The following is a 23,387-nucleotide window of genomic DNA, read 5'->3' on the forward strand; positions in this document are numbered from 1 at the left end:
TACATCTCATTTTGGCAAGAGGTTGTTTGTTTTGATACATCAAACAGCCGGGTCATAAACAACTTGTAATCCAAGCGAGAAATACGCGCTAAATTTACACACATTTTACATTGGAAAAACTATAGAAATGGAGACTGAACTTCCTCATACACGAATTCGGGCCATAATGAAAAGTTCTGTGGACACTGGCCAAGTAACTAATGAAGTACTCTTCTTAATGACAAAATCAACGGTAAGATATCATATTGTTGTGCATTATAAACTAAATATAACATGCATTGCTCTTTGTCTGTAGGAAATGTTTCTTAAACATTTTGCCAAGGAATCTTACCAGCACGCCAAAAAACCCAACAACTTAACATACAATCATCTAGCAGATTTGGTACAGGAAAACGATAATTTGGCTTTTCTGCTGCAAATAATACCACAGAAAATTAAAGTCAAAGAATTTAAAGCTCTTTTGGAGCAGGGTGATGAAAGCAGTGAATCGTCTTCGGACAGTGAGTAGTAAGAGAGCAACTCAGAGCAACCGAAAATTGCAAATGCAGTTCTTTTAGAAATACGTCCCGATACACGAAATTCAGTTAGAGAGACGTAAACGTATTTGTTTTCGTTATAATATTTAAATGTATATTTGCTATCTAAGTTTTTATGTTGTCAAGGATAAATATATTAATGAGTTTTGTAATACCTTTTTACATTATTGAAATAATGAATGAATTTCCAAATAGAAATAAACTCCATTAGTTAACAGCCTGTTTTTGTAAAAAAAATTTGCTTTCACTCGAATCATTCGTGTTCAAACGTATTCGTTTTAGGAGTTGTTCTGGCAACCCCAATAAATTCAAAATTTATAAAAAATTGTAAAATAAAATTGAAAAATGTCGAGAAAACATTTGGACCAGTATATATATTTATTCCCCATCATGCGTATACAATTTTTGCGTGATTCTTTAACATAGGGTCAATTTCTGTTCAAAATAAGGGCAATCATTTTATCGTTTTCAGACATTTTCGTTTGTATTTTTTCGTTACAAAAACCAAAAATAGAAGGGGGAAAGCTTTCTTAGGTTTGTCACTGAAGGAAAAAAACAAGTACTACAAAAACACAAAATATATTTCCTTTCGCCAAATTTCCAAACGAAAGAAAAAAAATTGTTGCAAAAACAGGCTATAAATCAGGACTGAAGGTAGAAGGGTGAGAGTACATACACAGCTTCACATGGCATATTTTGTGACATATCACAAAGGGATGTCAGAGCCGCACTCGAATTCTGCCGTCGTTTCCTTTTATTTTTTGACATTGATATGCCTAGCCATGATACCATGCTGCTTCTGTACCACCACCTTAAGTACATAAGAAGCTTGAAGTCATGGCTAGGCATATTTTGTGACATTTCATAAAGGGATTATAGAGCCGCACTAAAATCCTGTCGTCGACAGGACATTAATATGCCTAGCCATAACTTCAAGCTTTTTATGTACTTGCACCTTAACTGATATTAACACTAGAACTAATGTAGACTACGAGAATTTACTTGCGGCAATTGTTATCGTCCTAATTTCAGTTGTTTCATACATTAATATAAAGTAATTATTTTTCAGAATTGCTAATTTTTCTCTATTTTCTTTCCTATAACTGTTATATAATACAAAATACAAAAAAAAAAAAAATAAAATAACAAAAACACAAAAGGTTTTCATTTCATTTTCATTCATTTTTTTATTTCATTCCCCTTACCTCTCTCTCCGACAAACACAGACTTGAACACATGATAAAATTATAGTAGGCGCATCAACCCAGCTGATGATACAATGAACTGTCAATTCATTTTTAAAATTTTTTAAATTGATAGAAAAATTATTTTGATTAGTGAAATTTGTTGAAAATCGCATATCATAAAAATCTCTGAACGGCATCGTATAAGAAAATATTTTCAAATTCAATTATTTTTGCAGTTATTTTTAGATATTTTGTGAATTTTTTGAGTGTTAATGAATCTAACTGTATTCTTCTGCCATGCTTGGCCAATGTAAATTTAGATCAATTTTGTGTTAAAATATATGGATATATGGAAAACAATTTGCTTGAGTATATGCCTCTTAAATAGTGTGATCCCACCTTACTACGCATGAACGCTTTTAATTAATGTTACCTATCTATAAATGAAAAAGGCGCCCTCTGTTATCAATTATGACAAATGCGACGCCGTTTGTAAATAAACTCCATTGACTTTGTTCTTTGTAGCGAATTTGGTCTGTGAATTTCTTGTGGAGTGTAATTCTACCGCACCTAATTAACAAACAATTTTGACTGGGTGAGTTGAAAGAACTCTGAAAATCCATTAAAATTATTAACAAATTCAAGTGATTCAATGAAAACAAAACGAAAAGAAAAACAAATTTTGCAAAATTGTAGGAGAAAAGTTCTCACCTTTTTTCCGAAAATGTATTCTGTTGAAAGTGTGAGAAAGAGACGAAGAAAGAATCTATATGTGTGTGAATAGAAGAACGCTGTAAAGAAGAAATTATGTGTGAATTGTGCCGGAATTGATTTTTTTTTTGCAAAAGCGTGTTATATTCATAATTGCAAACCATGTTGTTGACAATTAGTTTTGTTCTATTGCTATTTCGTTGTGTATGAGTTGCAATTAATGAACAATTTGCGTTATATTTTAGTCGTTTTTTCATATGACGACACGATGACGTAATTTTCTATACAATTTTTGCCGATGACTTATTCTTGTTGGAACTTTTTTTGCCGTGTTGCCATCTCTATTTTCTCCTCCGTGCCCCTTGTGTGTGTGAGGTTGATAGGCACAGGCTAGCAGCAGGCTGTTGGTAGCAGCAATGTCGGGTGTTGAACATTCGTCGGTTGGTCGGTCATTGTGTGTATGTGTTTGAGGGAATAGTATATTGCAGGTAGATTGCAGAGTTAAAATTGTTGATATTCACCAGCTAGCTATTTGAAAAGGAGGAGGCAGGACGTGCTGAAAAGAAGAAAAAAATATGAGAAAGAAAACTTATTTGTTCTGAAGGGGCATCCCCTTTGTGATTGCACTGGAATAGAATAGGATGCACTAGTACCAACAAGTTCGAACGTATCCTTATATATTTTGGAAAGCCAGAATAGACACCACCATGTCAAAACTGAAAATAAATTATATGCCCGAATATCATCAAAATTAAGCTGTTACAATCGAAATAAGCAACTTAAGCCGCTCTTAAAATTTTAGAATTTTCCTGCCAAATCTTCTCAAAAGTAATCGGTTGTTCCCTGCATGAGTATATTGTAATGGTGGCTACAATTTTTAGAGATTTGGAAATCAAACGTTTCAGCTTCAATCATTCCAATGGTGGAGGGTGCAACAAGTTTGACCCAGCCTGGCTTAATGCCTCTTATTTGCATGTTGTTTACAACTGCATCTAGTTTAAAATATGACACATTCAAAGTGTTTAAGCCTCCCGTACCATACAGATACTTGTATCAAAATCGCTACAGGAACTTTTCAAGATTGAAGATTCACTATATTCGGCTTCCACAAATTCTTGACATTTTGGCGAATAACAAAATGCATATAAACTAAAAAAGCCCCCAATTACAGTCCAAATCTTGGATGAGATTCGAATTAATTTTCTACAACCGCCTTGGAGATTATTTGTTATACCCTCAGCCGTATGGCTACATGGGGTATATATATTTTTTAATACGGCCAAAACGTGCCTAGTCGAAATAACCGTTTTAGATCCTAGGTCTCTTTGGACCAAATCCATTTCAGGACATTTGGAATCGATCTGGCGATGTCCGTCCGTCTTTCTGGCTGGATTGTGCGCACGATAACTCTCGAAGGGAGTATCCCACAAAGGTTCAAATTTTTGAATAATTATTTATTATTTAAAATTTGATGTAAATGTCCGATTGTCTTCAAATTACACAAATCACAATGTTTTTATTAATCCACGGTCTGGTGTAAAGATGGAATGTATCGGTCGATTACTTCCGGTACCTCCCACAAAAGGGTCATAATTTTGAATATTCATGAAGCTCATAAAACACGAAATTAACATCCGATTCCATTCGGACTTGGCACATCTCAATACTTCCATAGACACAAGGTCTGTTATAAAGATGATAGAGATTGGATCATTCCTTCTGGTACCTCCCACACAAAGGGTCAATGTTTTAAATAACCAAAACGATCATAAAATCCGAAATAAGAATCTTATTCTCTTCAAATTACACACATCACAATATTTGATGGCGCGTGCTGAGTGCGACGGTGCTGATTCCTGTTGGAATGTCCAAGGTCTCCGACCAAAATGCTTGCGTGCCCAAGGCTTTTATACATCCTCCAGAATATTTTCGCGAAAATATTCGGCATTTATTCTGATGCCACGGTCGATTAATTCGAGCGGAAAGAGACCATCGGCTGTTATGGCAACCCACACCATCACCATGACCGGCTTGAGGCTTGAGTTCTGGTGGCCAACCGAAGGTACACATTTTCAGCTGACCTCTTTGGCAAGTAAACACGATCATTTTCTTTGTTTACAAACTGCGGGACAACGAATGTTTTCTCATCGGAGAAAAACAAATTCGATAGCTCACCACTCTCGGCCAAGCGAAGCAACTGTCTAGCTCTTTTGAGTCTATTTTCTTCATGTTGCGGTGTAAGTCCTTGCACTTTTTGGAATTTCAATGGCTTTACCCCGAGCTCATTTTTCAATATTTGCCGCCGAATGGAATATTGCGATAAGTTCAGCTCACGAGCCATTTTTCGGCCACTGCGAGGCGGGTTTCGTTTCTTTACTTTTCCAACCATTTCCGCTGATGTTGCTGTTTTCTTCCGTCCACTTCCTTGACGTTAGGCTATGCTACCAGTATCACGGTAACGAACGATCGTTCGAGACACAAAAGATTTATTCACATTCAAATGCTGGAGTGCTCTAACCATAGCCACTTGTGGTTTTCCAGCCAAATAAAAAGAAATCACCCTAGAATTTCATCACGAATAACTTTTTCTGGAAAATTCTCCCCAAAAATGCTTTTGCACACTTGTAAACAATATGATGAGCTATCACTGGAATAATTTTAACAGCTGCCGGACGAGTGGCTTAGAATCGACAGCAGTCCGAACTTGGTTGCAGTTTTTTCATTTCACCCTGTATTTTCGGCTTCCACAAACACTTGACATTTTGGAAAATCATAACCTGCATAGAAACGAAGGGAGTTCCCGAATCAGGGCAAATCTTGTAGGTTTATACCTTCTCCTCCACAAAGGAGTTAAATTAATTTTCTACAACCACTTTGGAGATTGTTTGTCTCTTTTTGAGTATATTTTTATATCACTTTGAGTTGGATCCTTCTACATGTATGTGTAAAATATTGGCTTTCGACCTGTAAAGTTTATTTAACCTATAATATAACTTTCTCCAGTAGATTATTATGGATTACATAAAAGTTCATTTAATCAGGCATATCATAAAAACGTTCTATGATTTGTATTATACCAACAGGAGAAAGAGAGAGAGAGGGAAGCGGGATTAATTTAATAATAGAATCTTTTTCACCATTCGAAAAGATGAGAGTTATTCATTTTTTTTAGTTTGTCCAAAAATAATATTAACAAACTTTAATGTGACCTCGTCTCATCGTACCTTGTTTATGTGAAATAATGTTAGTTCTCTTATCAAAACTTAAAGATTAGATTTGAGTCCCCTCTTTGCCTGGCATTCTGCCTCTTTCCTGATTATTTGTATCGAAATACGACTTGAAAATTAATTCTTATCGCCAACCCATTCACTTAATAATACCTACAACAAACAATTCTATATGTGTGTACCCAGGTTTTGTATGTTGCCAATAGGCGTGTTAAGACTTTGACGCCGCTTTTTTTTCTATTTTCCTTCTTGTCGAAAATTGAACGATCACCACTACCACCGTCTAAATGAAAAGTCAAGTGGAACCAAGCATAATGTGAACGAACAATCGATTTCATTCTTGGGAATTAATAAAAGAATAGGGTTTATTTGAACCCTGTTGCTGCAGATATGCAACACCCAAACACCGGGTAGTCACCAAACCCAACAACCTTTCCCACAAATATTTGTTTAAATAATTGACGCAAAAACAAACTGCTTTTATTTCTTGAAAATATATCGTTTATAAATTCTTTAAATTATTGCTGTTTAGGTCTCATGGCAAAGTAAATATTTACAAATTAAATTACATAGTTATCAGTTATATGCTTAGTTTAATAAGTAAATAGCATTTTAGGTATCTTGACTTGTTTGTGAAATGTCAAAGACATAATATGTATTTTAAAAGTAATGGATATAATGTGTATTGACACAGTATTTTCAATATTTTTTTCAAATTGTTTTCCAAGTCTTTGCAGTCTTTTGGGTGGTTCTGCAACAGTAATAGGTCAGCAAAAACAGCCAGACAAAAAAGTTAAATTGAAGAAACCCAAATTGTGGAAGTTATCCTAATATGTTTGAGGAATTGCTCTCTTCCTTCCGTTGTTATGCCCTCCACCTTGAAAAGGAGGGTATATTAACTTTGTCATTCTGTTTGTAACATCCCTAAATATTCATCGTAGACCCCATAAAGTATATATATGCATAATCAGCATAATATTCTAAGTCGATTTAACAATGTCCGTCCGTCTGTATGTTGAAATAACGATAAAGCCCACATTATTGGAAGTAGAGCTTCAAAATTTGGTTGGTATTGAAAATCGATGCACGTTTTGGTATAGCGGTCATAGAACGATACCTTCCGATATTCGGTATTTTGATGATTTTCCGGTGGCAAAACATTGTATGTATAGGTCCACATTTTTGTATGGCCCCCATATAATGGTACCTCCCGATATTCGTTTTGAGAATTTTCACCATCTTTTTTCACAGATTCGTCTAAAAATTGGTATTTTTAGATCATAATAGGTTCTAGCTCCGGTGGCGAAACATTGTATGTGTAGGTCGACGTTTTTTTTTTATAGCCCCCTATAATGGTACCTCCAGATATTCGTTATTTTGATGAATTTTGCAACATTGTTCACGGATTTGTCTTAAAATTGCTATTTGTAGGTCATAATGAGTCTCCGGTGGCAGGACATTGAATATTTAGGTTCACGTTTCCCTATAGCGAACATATAATCATATCCGATATTCTGATATCGTCATATATACCCACGAAATTGTTTCAAGTTTGATATTTAAGAAGATTTGGTAGACGACAATCCTTGAAGTATAAAATTGCCTATAGAGGTTCCTGTTTTGGTATGGCCCCCATACAACGGCCTCACCCAGTTTTCTTTACCCAAAGGTTGAGGGTATTAAAAATTCGGCCCGGCCAAATCTAATGAGATCGCAAAAATGTCATATAAAGTTCATATGATTGGAAGTCTGATAAACTACTCGTAATACCTAAATTCAGCCTGTGTCGGTTTTGTTCGACACCAAGGCTTATACAAGCTGCTTGGCCCATACTGACAACTTTTTTGCGGTAAGGGATTGTGCACCTCTGGAATTTGGTTTGGTTTTAGAATGAGCAGCTATACAGGAGTCTTCTTTCGCCTTCTGCGGTTCTTAGATCACACCTACTAAGTGATAGAAGGAATCATGTTCTTCTCACAGATCACCGGCCAGTTGACCTTATATTCCTTGCAAACGGTTTTCAAGCAACTGACATAAAAGCTTATTGGTGGTCTAACAGTCTCATCTATCGGTAAATCACTCGACTGGGAACCACCTCGGCGAACTTATTTATCAGCCACTTCATTCACCACTATGTTGCTCTGGCCTGGGAACCAACAAAGCCTAAAGACTTTCTTCAAAGGAGGCATTTTTGCAGTCAAGAATGGCACATGACTTGATGGTTTTAAGGTCCGCCGATATATAGTAACTGGTCCCGTTATGATATTATAGATTTCATTAATCATTTCGCTTACCTTTTCAATTGCAAGAATTTCCCCCTAAAAACGCATGCGTCCTACCAGGTATTGTAAGGTCAATGTAATTGAAGTCCAAGAAGGTAATCACCAATTCTATAATCTTCACCTAGTATATTGCGACTTATTGTTATGTCCAGGATTTGTGCATGACCAAACTTTAAAAAAATTCCAGCTTTCCCTGAATCTGAAATTTAATTAAAATATCCATTGGATAGAAGTTTAGAAGTTGCATTCAATGCAATCCTCCCTGTACTGTCGTTAATTTGGACGTAAGCGCCCTGGTTCCAACACAAGCCACCTGTCGATGCACCCATAGGTTATAAGTAATTTGTCTTCCATACGTCATTGTTGTGCGAAGGAACTGAGGTTGATCATAGCATAGCCAACGAAGCTCTGTTAAAATATAGACGGAAAATGACAATTGAACGGACATGGTAGAAAGTTTGAACATTTTGAACGAAATGGAACCAACATTGGGGTAATATTTCGAGTCCAGATCTTAGATATTCAATTCAAATTTTCTCCTAAAATAGAGTTGCAATTATTGAGGAACTTCGAACCTCAAACCCTCTCCACTTTCCATATTCCATTGTGGAGGGTATGTAAAGATTAAACCTTGTAATACATATTTTAAACTTTTTAGAGTTGCTATTGACTGGGTTTTCACAGTCAACCAACGCCCCGGCACTGCTGTCCCTTTAGATCCGTTGACAGGTCTTCCTAAGGGAAATCCCCACTCTTCATTCGTAAAGATTCTGCCCAACTGATTAAAATTAAAAATATTGAAACACTTCAGGTGTTTACAAAAATGTGTGCAATTTATTAACTGAAACAGAAATTTACCACTGTGCAACTGTGTTTAGCACGGATATACCACCAGCTGCCGCAGCTTTTGAGAATTCCATCCGTATTAATACCACTACAATTACCAGTCAGCCGCCGATTGCCCCCTGTTTGTTTCTGTTGCTTTTGTTGTCGTCGCCGTCGTCATCATCATCGACTGCTTTTGGCCAGTATTTGTTTGTTTGTTTCACTGTGTGCGCCGTTACCAAGCGATGCATTCTGCATTTCGCCTTTCCAATGTCACGTGGTACCTATATTGTGTATTGTTCTTCCATAGGTATGGAGGTATGGACTCGAGCTTGCCTTTTTTTTGTTGTTTGTAAATTGGTTTCACTAAAACTAAGGCAAGCAGCAACCAAAGTGGCCCATGCGAACATTGTGGCAATTTGCCTTCATGGCAAAGGATACAGAAGCAGGAGGAGGTGGATGTGTACCTATGTGTGTTGTAGGAATATCGGTAGGGGATTTTTTATTGATTTTAATTGTTTTTTCTTCTTCTTCTCCATTGATTTGCGGGAAATAGAACAATAGATGTGCTTTTGGTTTTAAAATAAACTTTATGACGATTGCAAGATTAATAGAGAGCAGCAGCAGCATCATTTTTTCAAATTATTTCCATTTTCCATTAAAAAAAAAACCTTTATGTTCGAGTTCTATTAAAGCTAATTCAATTAAAACAAGAAACAAAACAGCTAGATACAATGCATTTCATTAATTGTTAAATTTCCTCTTCATCTCCCCACAAAACTTCACTCCATTCTCCATTAAAATAAAAAAAATACATCCATCCATCAACATGTTTTATGCTGTTTATTCACACAGAGTACCTACATTGCGATGGAAATTGATTTCATTTAGCCCTTCGTAAATAAAACACAACCAGCATTGCCAGATTAAATGCAGTTGATGGAAAATAGAGCGCGCATGTTTGTCTCTGAGAAAAGAATCGTATTTTTTCTCTCCTTTTTTATATTATTTTATATATGCAGGGTTGCCTTGTCGATTGCAGTAGTAAGTGTGGTCCAAAAAGGGCTTATTTTTTTTGTGGAAATGACCATATTAGCCTTCCATATCTGCGAACCAGTTGTAAAGTTGTGTAAAGTAGATTTTCACCTTTGCTATTTATTTATTTATTCATTTCATACCATAATACTAAAGCCTCCAAGGCCAATGAATAGTATTAATAACGTAATTATGCTCCAAGTAAAAAATAATAACTTAAAACTAATTTTAACTAAGTCAATATATTTGGCTCCCCAGCCATAACTACACAAAAATTAAAAAAAGAGATTAATATTAATAATAAATAATAATAATCTTCATCCTTACGCGCCTAGGCTTGTCACTTCATTCTGACTGTCAGGTTCATTCCCACATATAAGTTAGCCCAAAAGAAAAGTAAGTTTTTGGAAAATTTCGGTTTTAGGCCTTAGGTTTCTTTGGACCAAATCCGTTTCAGGACATTTGAAGTAGATCTAGTGATGTCCGCCCGTCTGGTTGGTGAGCACGATAACTCTCGGAAGGAGTATCCGATTTGATCTAAACTTGGTACATCGTAATATTATTGTCAAACTTAAATCGAGTTCGGAGATGAGCAATATCGTTCCACTCCTTCTGGTACCTCCCCCACAAAATGTCAACATTTTCAAAGAAAATAATTTACTGCACAGAAAGAGAAATAATAATCCGATTTTGTTCCAACTTTGCAAATCTTAATATTTGCATTAGTGCTAGGTCAGGTGCGAAAATGGACAATATCGGTTCACTCCATCAAGTACCTCACCCACAAAGGGTCGAAATTTTGAATAATTATAACTCTAATAACATGTGTCGTAAGTGTCCGATTGTCTTCAAATGACACACATCACAATATTTTTATTAACCCAAGGTCTGGTGTAAAGATGGACTATATCGGTCCACTCCTTCTGGTACCTCCCCCACAAAGGCTCAAAATTGTGAATATTCATGAAGCTCATAAAACGCAAAATTAACATCCGATTCCATTCAGACTTGGCACATCTCAATATTTCCATAAACACAAGATCTGTTATAGAGATGGTAAAGATCGGGTCATTCTTCTGGTACCTCCCCCACAAATGGTCAAAGTTTTGAATAACCAAAACGGTCATAAAATCCGAAATAAACATCCGGTTCTCTTTAAGTTACACAGATCACTATATTCTTATTAACCCAAGGTCTGGTGTGAAGATTGAATATATCGGACCACTCCTAACGGTAACGGTATATTCAAAATTTTGAATATTCAAAACACGCAAAATTAACATTCCAGGCTTGGTACATTTCAATATTTCCATAAAACCAAGATCTGTTATAAAGCTGGTAGAGATCGGACCATTTCCAGATTTTTGAAAAGCAAACCGCTCATAGAAATCGAAATAAATATTCGCCGTAGACCCAATAAAGTTTATATATTCGTAATCAGCATGAAATTCTAAGCCGATGTCGGTCTATCGAAATTTGACGTAGAGCTTAAAAATTTGGCACAACAATTTGTATTGTGTCTTGGGTGGTTGGTATTGTAAATGAGATATATCAGTCCACGTTTTGCTAAAGTGTTAATTATTTTCACCACATTTTTCTATGGATTTGTCTACAAATTGGTATTTGAAGGTCATAATGGATTCTAGCTCCTGTGGCGGAACATGGTATGTTCACGTTTTCGTATAGCCCCCTATATAACGGTACCTCCCTATATTCGGTATTTTGATGATTTTACCACAGTTTTTTTTTACGGATTTGTCTAAAAATTGGTATTTGTAGTTCTTAATGGGTTCTTGCCCGGATGGCAAAACGTTGCCCGATCTTTTCCTATAACGCAAACATTACGTTATTCACCGATATTCGGTGTTTGGATAATCCTAGCCCTATTTACCCACGTAATTTTTTTGTTGTAATATAAAGTTGTCTATATAGGTTCCCGTTTTGGTATGGCCCCATATGATGGGCTCACCCACTAAATGTTTCTTTTTTTTTTTTTTTTTTTTTTTTTTTTTGAGAAGTTTAGCGGTATTATCCAAACGTTCTTAGTCCAATGGTAGTTTAAAGCGGAACACGTTTGAATTAGGATACTCTAAAAATATTTTCTTTATCAAATGGTGGAGGGTATTAAAAGTTCGGCCCGGACTTACTTAACGCTGTTTTACTCGTTTTTGTTCAAAATGTCGCGAATACTTTAAATATGAAAAAAAAAACATTTCACATAAAAAAATGACCCGGTTTCGAGTACTAATTTTACAACTGAGACCACCTAAATACTTCTACCAAGCATTAAATGTAAAAGGGTTATATCAAGAAGAACAAAAAAAACGATATTGAAAGTACTTTATCCTTGGCCTTTAAACAGACTGGTTGAATGGCAACACTGTTATTCTTACACATAATCTCTCTTGTCGCAATCCACAGTGTGCTATCTCTCTTTTTTATTATTTGCTCATAAATTTACAAGAGTAGGAGCCAGTCAAAAGTATCTGTGAATTCGTTGTATAGCTGCTGTTGCCGCCGCTGGTTGCCATGAATAAATTTTTAGTTGCTAACCATAGTTTTTAGATACTGTTCTGTTAAATAGTTCTTCTTGCTCCAACATTTACTTGTGTGGTGCGAGAGAAAACCGATAGCAGCAAGTAAGTGCTGGCGAGTTTGATGAGAGCGGACTTGCTTACACACTCTCTCTCCTTCTCTTTACTTCTCTCAATTAAATAGGAAGAAGAAAAAATTACTGAGTTTTGTGTCGCCTTCAGTCGTTTGTCTTCGTTGTGTTGGTTGTAGTCGTCGTCGTCATTTCAATTGAAGCAAAAGTAAGTAAAAATTTTCCAATTTTTTCTCACTTGTCTGCCTGCCTGGTGTGGTGCCCCATGAAGAACAAGGAAAAAAAGTAAAGTAAAAAAGAAATGAATCGTTTGAAAAAATAAAGTGTGTTGAAAATTGCAAAAAATGACTAAATTAAAGAAAAACTAATTAATTTGTTGCCAAAAGAGAAAGAACAAACCAAAAAAAGTGAAAACCAAAAAAATTCAAGACATATTTTCGCTCAAAAATAAGCCTCCACCTTAACTAGCTAGTGATTATACTGGCGACTCGTTGTAGTCGTTTACGACGACGTCGTCGTCGGCCGATCGATAAAAATACTACGCAAAAAATTTTTTCATGGTTGTAAAAAATTTATATGTATGACCGACCGACCGCTGCTTTTTCATAGCCAGCCCCCCTGTAACTATTTCATTAAAAACGGTATCTCAGTGAAAAAAATTCTGAACGTTAGTTGCAAAAATAATGTTGCCAGTTTCATAAATGATAAAGTTATTGAAATCCAACATTGATTCTGAAAAAGAAGAAAATGTGACTACCCCATAAAGATGAAGTGAAAAAAATCTTTTAGTGTATATGTATTGTCAAAATATTTGTATGTGTGCATGTATGTATTTGGGGAGCCTATCTGTGTCGTTCAAGTGTGAGTCGTGCGGTGGGTGTGTGTGCGTATCTTATTTTTTTTTTTTTTTTTCAAAATTAAAAAATTATCCGTTCAACGTCGTCGTCGTCGTCGTCTCCACCACATTATATGACATTCAGCGCAAATTCAATGAATTCTTCTTGGCCGTCATCTAAGATATTCATTTGTATGTGTGTGTGTTTTATTTCTACATCTGCTAATGGTGTATGTTGAATTCTTTAATACAATTCCAATTTTTCTGGTTAAACATTACCCAGTGGGATGGATGGATATTAAATGGAATGGAATGTGTGTTCCAGGTTGCCACATGTTTGCCATTGTTAGTGGATACAAATGAAGTTCATTCAATGGCCATCATCTGCAAAACCCTTGGGTGCCACAAGATGATGTGAACGGGTTTTAAAGTATTAATCATTTGCCGCAGTATTTTCTCGTTTAGGCCAAGTGAGGGGGATGCATTGCCGAAAATAATGTGCGCAAACAATGCGGCCGTTTTTTTTTTTTTAAATTCAGACGGCAACTCTGTTTTGTATCTGTGTGTTGTCATGTATAGGTATTCTTACTTTTTGTTTGTGTTTGTTGTATAGCACACTTGCACGTACGTTCCAATGTACTTTATTTGCGCATGCTTTTTTCTAATACACACGTTCAATATTCCTCCTTGTCCGTCATTGTATTTTGTGTTCTCTCTCTCCCTCTCTTTCTGCCATTTATTGGGTGTAAAACTGAATTTTTGCATATCTTATGGATACGACACAGAGTATATTTTCTCTCTCATTTTGCTCTTATTTTCCTTGTAAAATTTTCTTCTTTGCGAGAAGAAATCTTTCTAGTTTTCGTTTTTTTTTCTCAAGCATTTGTCATTCGAAAGCTATTTCTTTTCTTTCTGCAATAATCCGCTATAACCCCAAAACTCACACACGCACATAAAGTATGATAGCAGCTCATTGTGTCAAACCATGACGCATTTTCCAACTATTCGATATATATTTTTTTTAAGTATGGAAAGGGAGTGGTTGGTTAAAAAAAAAACGTTATGCTCTTTTTTGTATAATTGCCTTAAGTTGTTGTTGTTTTTGTATAAAAATGACAGTTTGCAAATAATTCGCAAAGACAACACTCACCAGTTGTGTTCATGGCATTCTTTAGAGTGGTGGTTTGGCAATTGACCTAAAAAATTGCGGCGCCAAAATTTCTCTGATGTCATGTTGACACACAGTGTCAAAATGCAAAAAGAAAGAGAGGATAAGATCAAAGCCGGCAATAACTGCATTACAAATGTTGCCACATTGTTGGGATTTGTAAGGCAGACAAAAAGGAATGCCAACTGATGAACCTTAAGTGAGTTAAGCATCAAATTTATTAATATGTTTACATTGTAATGGATTTACATTATTCTTCTTAATGTTAGTCAAATAAAATGTAATGAAAAAAAAAAAAAACGAAAACGCTTCATTCATTTCATTCAGTATTTAGGTGAGAGCGTAGATGTAGGGGTTTAGTTCATTTTTCTATTTGCCATTAATATAGATTTCTATTAGTTAAAGTTTAGCAATGTTCCCCTTGAGTAGCAACATGTATCTAATGACCAAGTAATACCCATGGAATTAAACAATATTATTGGAATTTTGCTTGGGAATTTCCCTTATTACATTTCACAATTGCACATGAGATCAGTATTGCATTTCTGCAAATAGGAAAAAGTAATGTGTGTTCTCTCCCTCTCTGTCTCCCCGAAGATAGAGTAATTCACTTGATGGATCTTTTTTTCGTTAATGAATTTATTGTTTACTCTCTTCATATCTCTTGAACACACACATACTTAAATAACTTATTTTTAACATTCCCCCTTTAATATCTTTGCCCGTTGTGTGTATTCCCGCTAACTGTTTTTTTGTTCTTGCCTTCTTTTTATGATTTCGTCTTCGTTTCTCTTACTTTTGTGTGAAATGTTATTCTTATAATCGGCGGCCGCCTCGATGTTTTTTAACTCTATGCTATCGAACTTACTAGAAATACATTCTAATACCAATCATCCATCCATCAATAAAAATTTGCTCTAACGTACATACCTACAAACAACCATAAAAGTGTGCATGTTTATCTTGTAAGAATATTTTCTCAATAGATAAATGATCTTGCTAATTGATGTTTTGTTTTATGGAACGCGTCATTTTCATTTTCAATATCAATAATTAGTAGATATTCTTTAATATTTTATTTATTCGATAGGTACATTTGTGTAAATAGTTTGCCTAGAGGTTAGATGATGCATAAATGAATTATTTTTGCCGTAATATGGTATGGGATGTGAACAACCCTAATTATGGTAGGGCTCCGTAGTTTTTTAATATGTTTACGTACTATTTGTTGACATTTTAACAATTATTCCTTCAAAGCATTTTTTTGTGTGATTTGATTGTTACAAGAGTATAATAAATCTCGTAAACTCCCGAAATGTCTGCCACATTTTAACAGAGCTATTTTAAAATTTAAAACATCTTAAAATATCTCGGTTTAAATTGCATTAAATGCTAAGTCACCGTGCCACACCACAAATTGACAAAGAAATGCCGTTATCGTATGTTATCGTTATAACATGTTTACATTAGAACTTTTTGCAGGGTTAACCTACTTCTAGAGGATTTATTTGAAGTATTAGAAATGGATATGACAATTTTAATCCAAATCCAGTGGGTTTACCCATTTATATGTAAACGTACTGTTAGTTTTTGTGTGACCTTTACTGAGCAGATTAATAATTGAAATTCTAACATATAACACTTAAGAATTTGTACCAAACCCACGTTTACATTGTGGTGAAAAAAAATTAAGGCTGCGTTATTACATTTGTCCTTACAAAAATACATGTGAAAAAATATTTTTCGGATCCTTTTTTTAAAAATTTTCAAACTCTCCATCACATGACATACCTAGAAATCACTGCGTTGTTCACACTAAAAGCAAATGTTGAAAATTTGAATTGCGATTTCAGAAAAAGTGAAATAACACGTACCGTACCTACTCTTTCATACATATATATAAAATACATATGTATATGTGTGTACAATTTGTTGTATGATTTTTATTCATTGTTCTCATTTCCATAGAAAATATGACAAACTCATAGCTATGATTCATACATGATTTGCAGAATTGAAAACATTCACCTTTTCGAAAATAAGTAGGTAGGTTTATTCGCATGTTTCACTTGTAGCTATATTATAGAGAGGAAAATGTATTTTTAATCTGATTTTATTAAATGATCAGATTTTATTTTTATAATTTGTTAATTTAATTTGCAGATGCCCAGGACGTTCCAAACTGAAGCTATATTTGGTGTTTTCAGAAATTAAACGATTTTCCTGGACTAATTCCCTTATAAATATTTGGTCTCTTGCTTCCCTTTTAAAGGCTTACTTTTCTTAGAATATTTGTGAATTTTTCATGGAAAAATTAATTTTTTGTTGTTTGAAGTGCCCCCTCAATTGCTTCGAAGTGAATTTCTGGGTATAGTTTCGCTGGTGATACTATACTACCCACATCCCTTTTGAACACATTTTAAATAGGTGCCGAGGCTGCCTACACCACACACCATACCATCACCATGGCCGGCTTGAGGCTTGAGTTCTGGTGGCCAACCGAAGGTGCACATTTTCAATTAAATCGATATAATGAGCTGTCACTGGAATAATTTTAACAGCTGTTGGACGAGTGGCTTATAAATGACAGCAGTCTCAAGTTGGTTGCAATTTTTCATCTCACTCTGTATGTATGTACCTAGATAACATCACAAACTTTTTCTTGAGTTTGGATGTTTTTTTTTTTTTTTTGGCTGACCAAATGACTGATTATTTGATGATGGAAAAAGATACACATGCATGCCTAGCTACCTATATTTCAAAGGTATTTACTTACATACCACATATACACACATTTTTATAGGAGTTTCTTGCCATTGCCTTTGTTATTTTTAAATGGATGTCAATGGTGATGGCAATGATGATAGCCTTAGCGATGATGATGACGGTGACGACTGTGGTGGTGTGGTTGTTGTTTGTGATGACATGATGATGAAATACTCATAAAATCAATAAAGAGTCCTTGCGCAATTACTAATTTTGGTTTTTTTTATATCCAGCCATCCCATTCATCTACCGAACCAAGTTTGCCTGTCACATCGTCGTCGTCCTAGTCGCAAGTCTATACGCATTAAAATTTTTATTTTAAGAACTAGCGCTAGCTCGGCTGTGCACACAACAACCACAAAGGTCAAAGCAGGGGAGTTTGTGGATGAGAATGGGCTGACATATTACAATCAAATATGTCAAAGAGTCAATTGCGCTTTTTAGTCTGGAAATGTAAAGGACATATGCTTTATATAAATATAAAGCTTCATATTTAGTTTTACTCGCTAAAAACTACGAATTTTTCAGAGAAAAATCCTAACTTCGCCTAAGCTCATGTGTTAAAACTTCTTTAGGCTGTTTCTTTACCTCGATTGTGTGAAACCTATACCGCTCACTTTCGATTGTGTTAACCCTACGGTAAGATAATCTTAAAGCACGTTTACATGTATGAATTTTTAATTCGATGTGACGTTTGTAACACCTCGAAATATACATTTTAGACCACACAAAGAATATATATTCAGGCTATGACAGAAAATTCTCTATACAGGTCCAGGTTTCCGTATAGCCCCTATATTCCGTATTTTGATGATTTTAGCTACATTATTCACCGGATTTTTTTTAAGTTTCATATTTGAATATTGTAGTGGCTTATGACAAAAGTTGTCTATGCAGGTCTACTTCGTCGTATAGACCCTAATATAACGGCTACATTCGGTGTTTTTAAGATGTTAACAGAATTTTTAACGTATTTAATTTTTTTGAAAATCGACAAATACGTTCCAAATGGTAGAGGGAGGTATTCAAAGTACGGCCCGGCCGAACTTAAAGCTTTTTTAGTTGTTTTCTGTGTTTTTTCTATTAAATATAGTTCATAAAACAATAAGTTTAGAAGATAATTGTAAGAGTTTTAAACAGTCGTCAAGTAATCAGCTGATATTAGGGCTCTAAAGTCCGCGTTAGCCGCGTTTACATACAAAATCTCTACTCTGGGCTTTTTTTTTGTATGTAAACCTAATTTAAAATTATGATTACGAAATGTTTTTGTTTTTGCTTCAATTTACAATACCTTCAATGCTTTGTACGTGTAATGCAAACAATTTGAACAAATTAAAAAAAATATGACAAATTATTCATAACTTCCGCTGAGCAATAATAGTTTCCTATTACGGCTTTTGTTTGTGGGCACGTGCAATTGTCTTTATATTCGTCGAATATTATGTTTTTGTGTACTTTGATTTCTGTTGCACGTCTTTTCAACATGTCCTTGACAACGTTTTATTGCCCAAAGGTTACATTAGTTAGTAGCAGAGACACACGCTTTTCTTGTTTATGGTTTTATTTGCTAGTCAGGTATATTAAATACCAAATAACAAATCTGGTTACTAACCACCTTAGGGTATGGCATGTAAATATAATATGCCTGCCTTACTCCCAAACAAACAAACGTTGTTTTTACAAAAACAACAATAATGGGATTAAGCCTGACTATTTTGCAAGAACATAATATTAATATATCACCCTCATGTATTATGGATAGTATATAAATAACGGAAATACCGGAAAATGACCATCGACCTATTTAGGTTATGTTTCATTTCAATTGTCATTTTTATTGAAAATATGTCAAATCGGCATTTTTTCTCTATGATTTTGGTAATTACTTAACTTTTGTTTATGTTTGTCACTTTCTTGCAACATGTTTTGTTGGCTGGCTATTGACAGTGACAATGTATTGCAAATTTTAGGTGTGTTGCATTTCTGAAGCAAATAAAATTTTTTTCATGCATAGCCTTTGGGTGCAGTGCGGGGTGGGTGGGACAGTGTGGCTGTTATTTACTCTTGTATTTTTTGCCTTTTATTTTGTAAACCAAGTGGTGGTATTGAGATTAGTGTCATTCAAGGTATTTAAGTGATTGTGTATTTGAAAATAATTCAATTTTATTCGATACGGGCAGGCGGGCATATTCTCATGTGATTTTGAAAACGTTTATATACAGGGTCAATGTTATATGTTCTATTTGGGTATTTAAAATACAAAATAGATGTGTTTTTGTATTTGATAGGGGTGAGAACACAACAACTTTTTTGGGGGGTAAAAATATCGATTGTTCGATTTTCGATATCGATTTTCTGCAATTTTCCGTGACAAATTTCACTGCATAGAAAATAGATCTCCATTTCTGATTTGTTTCTCAAACAAATAATTTTGAAAAAAATTTAGACATACAGGGTGGGATAAACAAAACTGCAACAAAGTCAAACGCCATAATTTTTACATTTTTTTTAAATTTTATTGAATGAAAGCAAAAAACGTTGGAAATAGCAACAAATTTTAAAATAAGTTTAGATTTGTTCGAATTGGTCAACTTTGGCACAAACTATGGCTTCAAATGTCAATGAAACCGTCACACGCTGCCCGAATGCTGCTCTGCGGTATTTTGGTCAATTCCCGGCGAAGCACTTACTTGAGGTGATCGACACTTTGGTATTTTTTTAGTGCCAAAGTTGCGCTGCGGTATTTTGGTCCATTCCCGGCGAAGCGCTTGCTTGATGTGATCGACACTTTGGTAACATTTAGTGACAACCTTGCTTTCCAAAATACTCCAGACTCAATAGTCCAACGGATTCATATTTAAATGCTGGTGTGCTCTAACGATAGCCACTTGTGGTTTTCCAGCCAAGTATAAAGAAATCACGTTATCACGCTTGAATTCCATCACAAATAACTTTTTTCTGAAAAAATTCTCACCAAAATTCTTTTGTGCGCTTGTAAACAATATAATGAGCTGTCAGTGGAATAAATTTAACACCTGTCGGACGAGTGGCTTAGAAATGACAGCAGTCTGAAGTTGGTTGCAGTTTTTTCATCTCACCCTGTACACTTTTCCATTAAAAAAATATAAAATATCAAGAATCACATTTCCTCTTTTTTTTGTCTTTTTGTTTTATGTACTTTGTCTTATTGCGTACCACGTTTTTCCGTTTTGCGTTTTTTATACCCTCCACCATGGGTAGGAGGGTATATTAACTTTGTCATTCCGTTTGTAACACCTCTAAATATTCTTCGTAGACCCCATAAAGTATATATATTCATAATCAGCATAAAATTCTAAGACGATTTAGCGATGTCCGTCTGTCTGTCTGTCTGTCCGTCTGTCTGTCTGTCTGTCTGTTGAAATCACGATAGAGCCCACATTATTTGACGTAGACCTTTGAAATTTGGCACAAGTGTGTGTATTGTCCCTAGGATGGTTGGTATTGAAAATGAGATATATCGGTCCACGTTCTGGTATAGTCCCCATATAACGGTACCTCCCGATATTCGGTATTTTGATGATTTATGCCACATTTTTTCACGGATTTATCTGAAAATTGGTATTTGTAAGTCATGACGGGTCCCTGAGCGTGTGGCAAAACATTGCATGTATAGGTCCACGTTTTGGTATAGCCCCCATATAACGGTACCTACCGATATTCGGTATTTTGATGATTTATGCCACATTTTTTCACGGATTTGTCTGAAAATTGGTATTTGTAGGTCACAACGGGTCCCTGAGCGTGTGGCAAAACATTGCATGTATAGGTCCACGTTCTGGTATAGTCCCCATATAACGGTACCTCCCGATATTCGGTATTTTGATGATTTATGCCACATTTTTTCACTGATTTGTGTAAAAGTTGGTATTTGTGGGTCATAATGGGTCCTAGTTCGTGTGGCGAAACATTGTAATTATAGGTGCACGTGTTGGTGTAGCCCCTATATAACGGTACCTCCCGATATTCGGCATTTTAATGTTTTTTGCCACATTTCTTCTAATGTTCTTTTACCCTAGGGTGGAGGGTATTAAAAGTTTGGCCCGGCCGAACTTAATGTTTTTTTACTTGTTTTTTTTTTGGCTATCCAAAAAATCGTACGAGTTTTATCGATGTGTCAATTAATTTATGCTCCTCTTTTTATGTATGTCTCTGTACATACATAACAATCATACAAGCTAAATTACCCTTAAATTGTTTGTTGTGTATTTCAGACATTAAGGCGTCTTTAGATTCTTTGATTCATTCTCAATGTAGAGCGTAACTCATGTTGCCAAAAAAATCTAAGAGCCTTCCCCCCTCTTGATGATTGCAAATTTGTGTGTGTCTTTTTTCATACATACATAAATACAACAAAGCAAATACCACCAGACTGAGTGTCATCCCAAGTATATACTATATATTTCATATTGTAATATTAACATTTAGTCAAAGAGATCTTAACAATTACATTGTTTCGTAGAGAGAGCACATTATTTGTCTGTTGGAAAAAGAACATGATTTATGGATATATATGTATGTGTGTGTGAGTATAGGCAGTAAAGTATTTTAAAAGGACCTCAACATAATATCGGTTGCCAACTAACAGTTTAATCTCCATCGCAATTCCTACGGTCCTTTTTCCCCATTGGTTGTCCGCACATATTTTCATAATCTCTCTTTCTCTGTCTCCCTTTTATATTTTTGACAAGACGACCCATGGAAGTTGTTTTGCGCAGGTTAATTCTATTTCCCCCCCAAACTTCTTCTCCCCTTCACAATGTATGTGTTGAAAAAACTTCTTCTACTCTATTGAATACTCTCTTCTCAAGGGTATCCCTTTTTATTTATTCTCTGCAAATGTTTATGCACCAACCTTTTGAGTAATATTCAGAGATTGGTTCTCTTTTTGTTTTGGTACTAATGCCCAAAGGCAATGACAGCTGCTGGGATATCCCTGTACTTTCTCCGCTACGCTCTTTTATGTAATTGTAATACTCTCCCTTTCTCTTTTCATCTCTCTATCACTTAAAGGGGAGGGGTGGGCAAGCAAACATTCCCTTGTCATTTTGCTGCCACTGTTTAAGATTATTGGAAGAAGAAAAACACAACAACGGCGTCGACGGCGGGCGGCAACGTCGTCGTCTACATTGGGATTGTGCAATTCTGTTCTCTAACTATGCTGCAAGTCTTGTCTGAACCGTTGGTCTATTAACACAAAATTCTCGCATAAAAACCGTAGTTGAACCAAAAAATTAAAACCTATATATACATACATTTTTATTTGTTCTAGAAAAATTAAAAAAAAAAGAAAATTTGAAAATATTGGAAAATTTATAGAAGAAAAAAAGCAAACCACATAGCAACAAGAACAAAGCATACATTCCGTCTTTATAAACAAATAATATTAGTTAGTTTAAATTGCTGCAACTTACAAACAAAGCGACATTTTAAGAAAATGTCCCAACAATAAAAGAAAAGAAAAAAACTTCTTAATGGTGCTAAAAGAATTAAAACAAATTGCACAAATAATATATGTATTTTTTTAAAGCAACAACAAAAAAGGTAATTTTTTTCACACACACTCATTTTTTTCACTTAATTTTCCCATGGAAAATGACTATAAATAGAAGAAGAAAACCATGTTGGGGAATCCTTTATGTCTCCTCTTTCTCTTTTCTATGGGTATCGAGAAAATTTTCAAAAGCTATGACCTCAAGTTTTGTGTGTTCTTGGTCGTGTCGTATGTGTGTTATTGACATTTTCAAGAGGATTTTTTTCTTGTTCTTGTCAAAAACCTACCCTCCCACTAACCACCAGCAGTTGTGTTTAATGGACATGTAAAATATTATATATTTAATAATTATATTACAAAGCAAAAATGCCAAACAGTGATAATTTCCCAAAAAATGTAAAAAATGTGGGTTTTAAATTTTTTGTGATAGAAAAATCACAAACGGCAATTAAAAAATGTCACCAGACCCCGCTTTCTTATTAGATATTCACATTTTTAAAGAGAATATGCCTCCAGTGATACTTCTTTTGGAGGAAAAATATCACCAGTGATTTTTTTAGAAAAGAAGATTGAAATAATGACAATCTTCTTGAAAATAGTATTACATGGGACAATTAAAAATACATTACAAATATTTTCTAAAGGAAAAATGTCACAATTGAAAGAAAAAAATTTCT

At 34.9% G+C, this 23,387-nt stretch overlaps 2 protein-coding genes across 6 annotated transcripts in view; both read left to right on the plus strand.

Annotated features, from left to right (window-relative positions):
* Positions 1-5: 5 nt before the first annotated feature.
* LOC101896876 (chromatin accessibility complex 16kD protein) lies at positions 6-688 on the plus strand. Its single transcript, XM_005182386.4, has 2 exons — positions 6-232; positions 296-688. Exons 1-2 carry the CDS (start codon positions 128-130, stop codon positions 506-508), a joined length of 318 nt encoding a protein of 105 aa, XP_005182443.1. The 5' UTR covers positions 6-127; the 3' UTR covers positions 509-688.
* A 1,488-nt stretch (positions 689-2,176) lies between these two features.
* The window catches only part of LOC101895723 (14-3-3 protein zeta), a 33,985-nt gene continuing 12,774 nt past the window's right edge, over positions 2,177-23,387 (plus strand). For 2 of the 5 annotated variants that reach the window (XM_011293748.3, XM_020036377.2), the window contains exon 1: positions 2,177-2,318. The gene's annotated coding sequence lies outside the window, so the exon portion shown is untranslated. Of the gene's footprint in view, positions 2,319-12,506; positions 12,694-22,429; positions 22,761-23,387 lie in introns of those variants that run through there. The other 3 variants (XM_005182379.4, XM_011293749.3, XM_020036376.2) reach the window with 3 other exon arrangements.

The sequence above is a fragment of the Musca domestica genome, unplaced genomic scaffold (assembly GCF_030504385.1).
Source record: "Musca domestica strain aabys unplaced genomic scaffold, Musca_domestica.polishedcontigs.V.1.1 8, whole genome shotgun sequence".
NCBI classification, from domain to species: Eukaryota; Metazoa; Arthropoda; class Insecta; order Diptera; family Muscidae; genus Musca; species Musca domestica.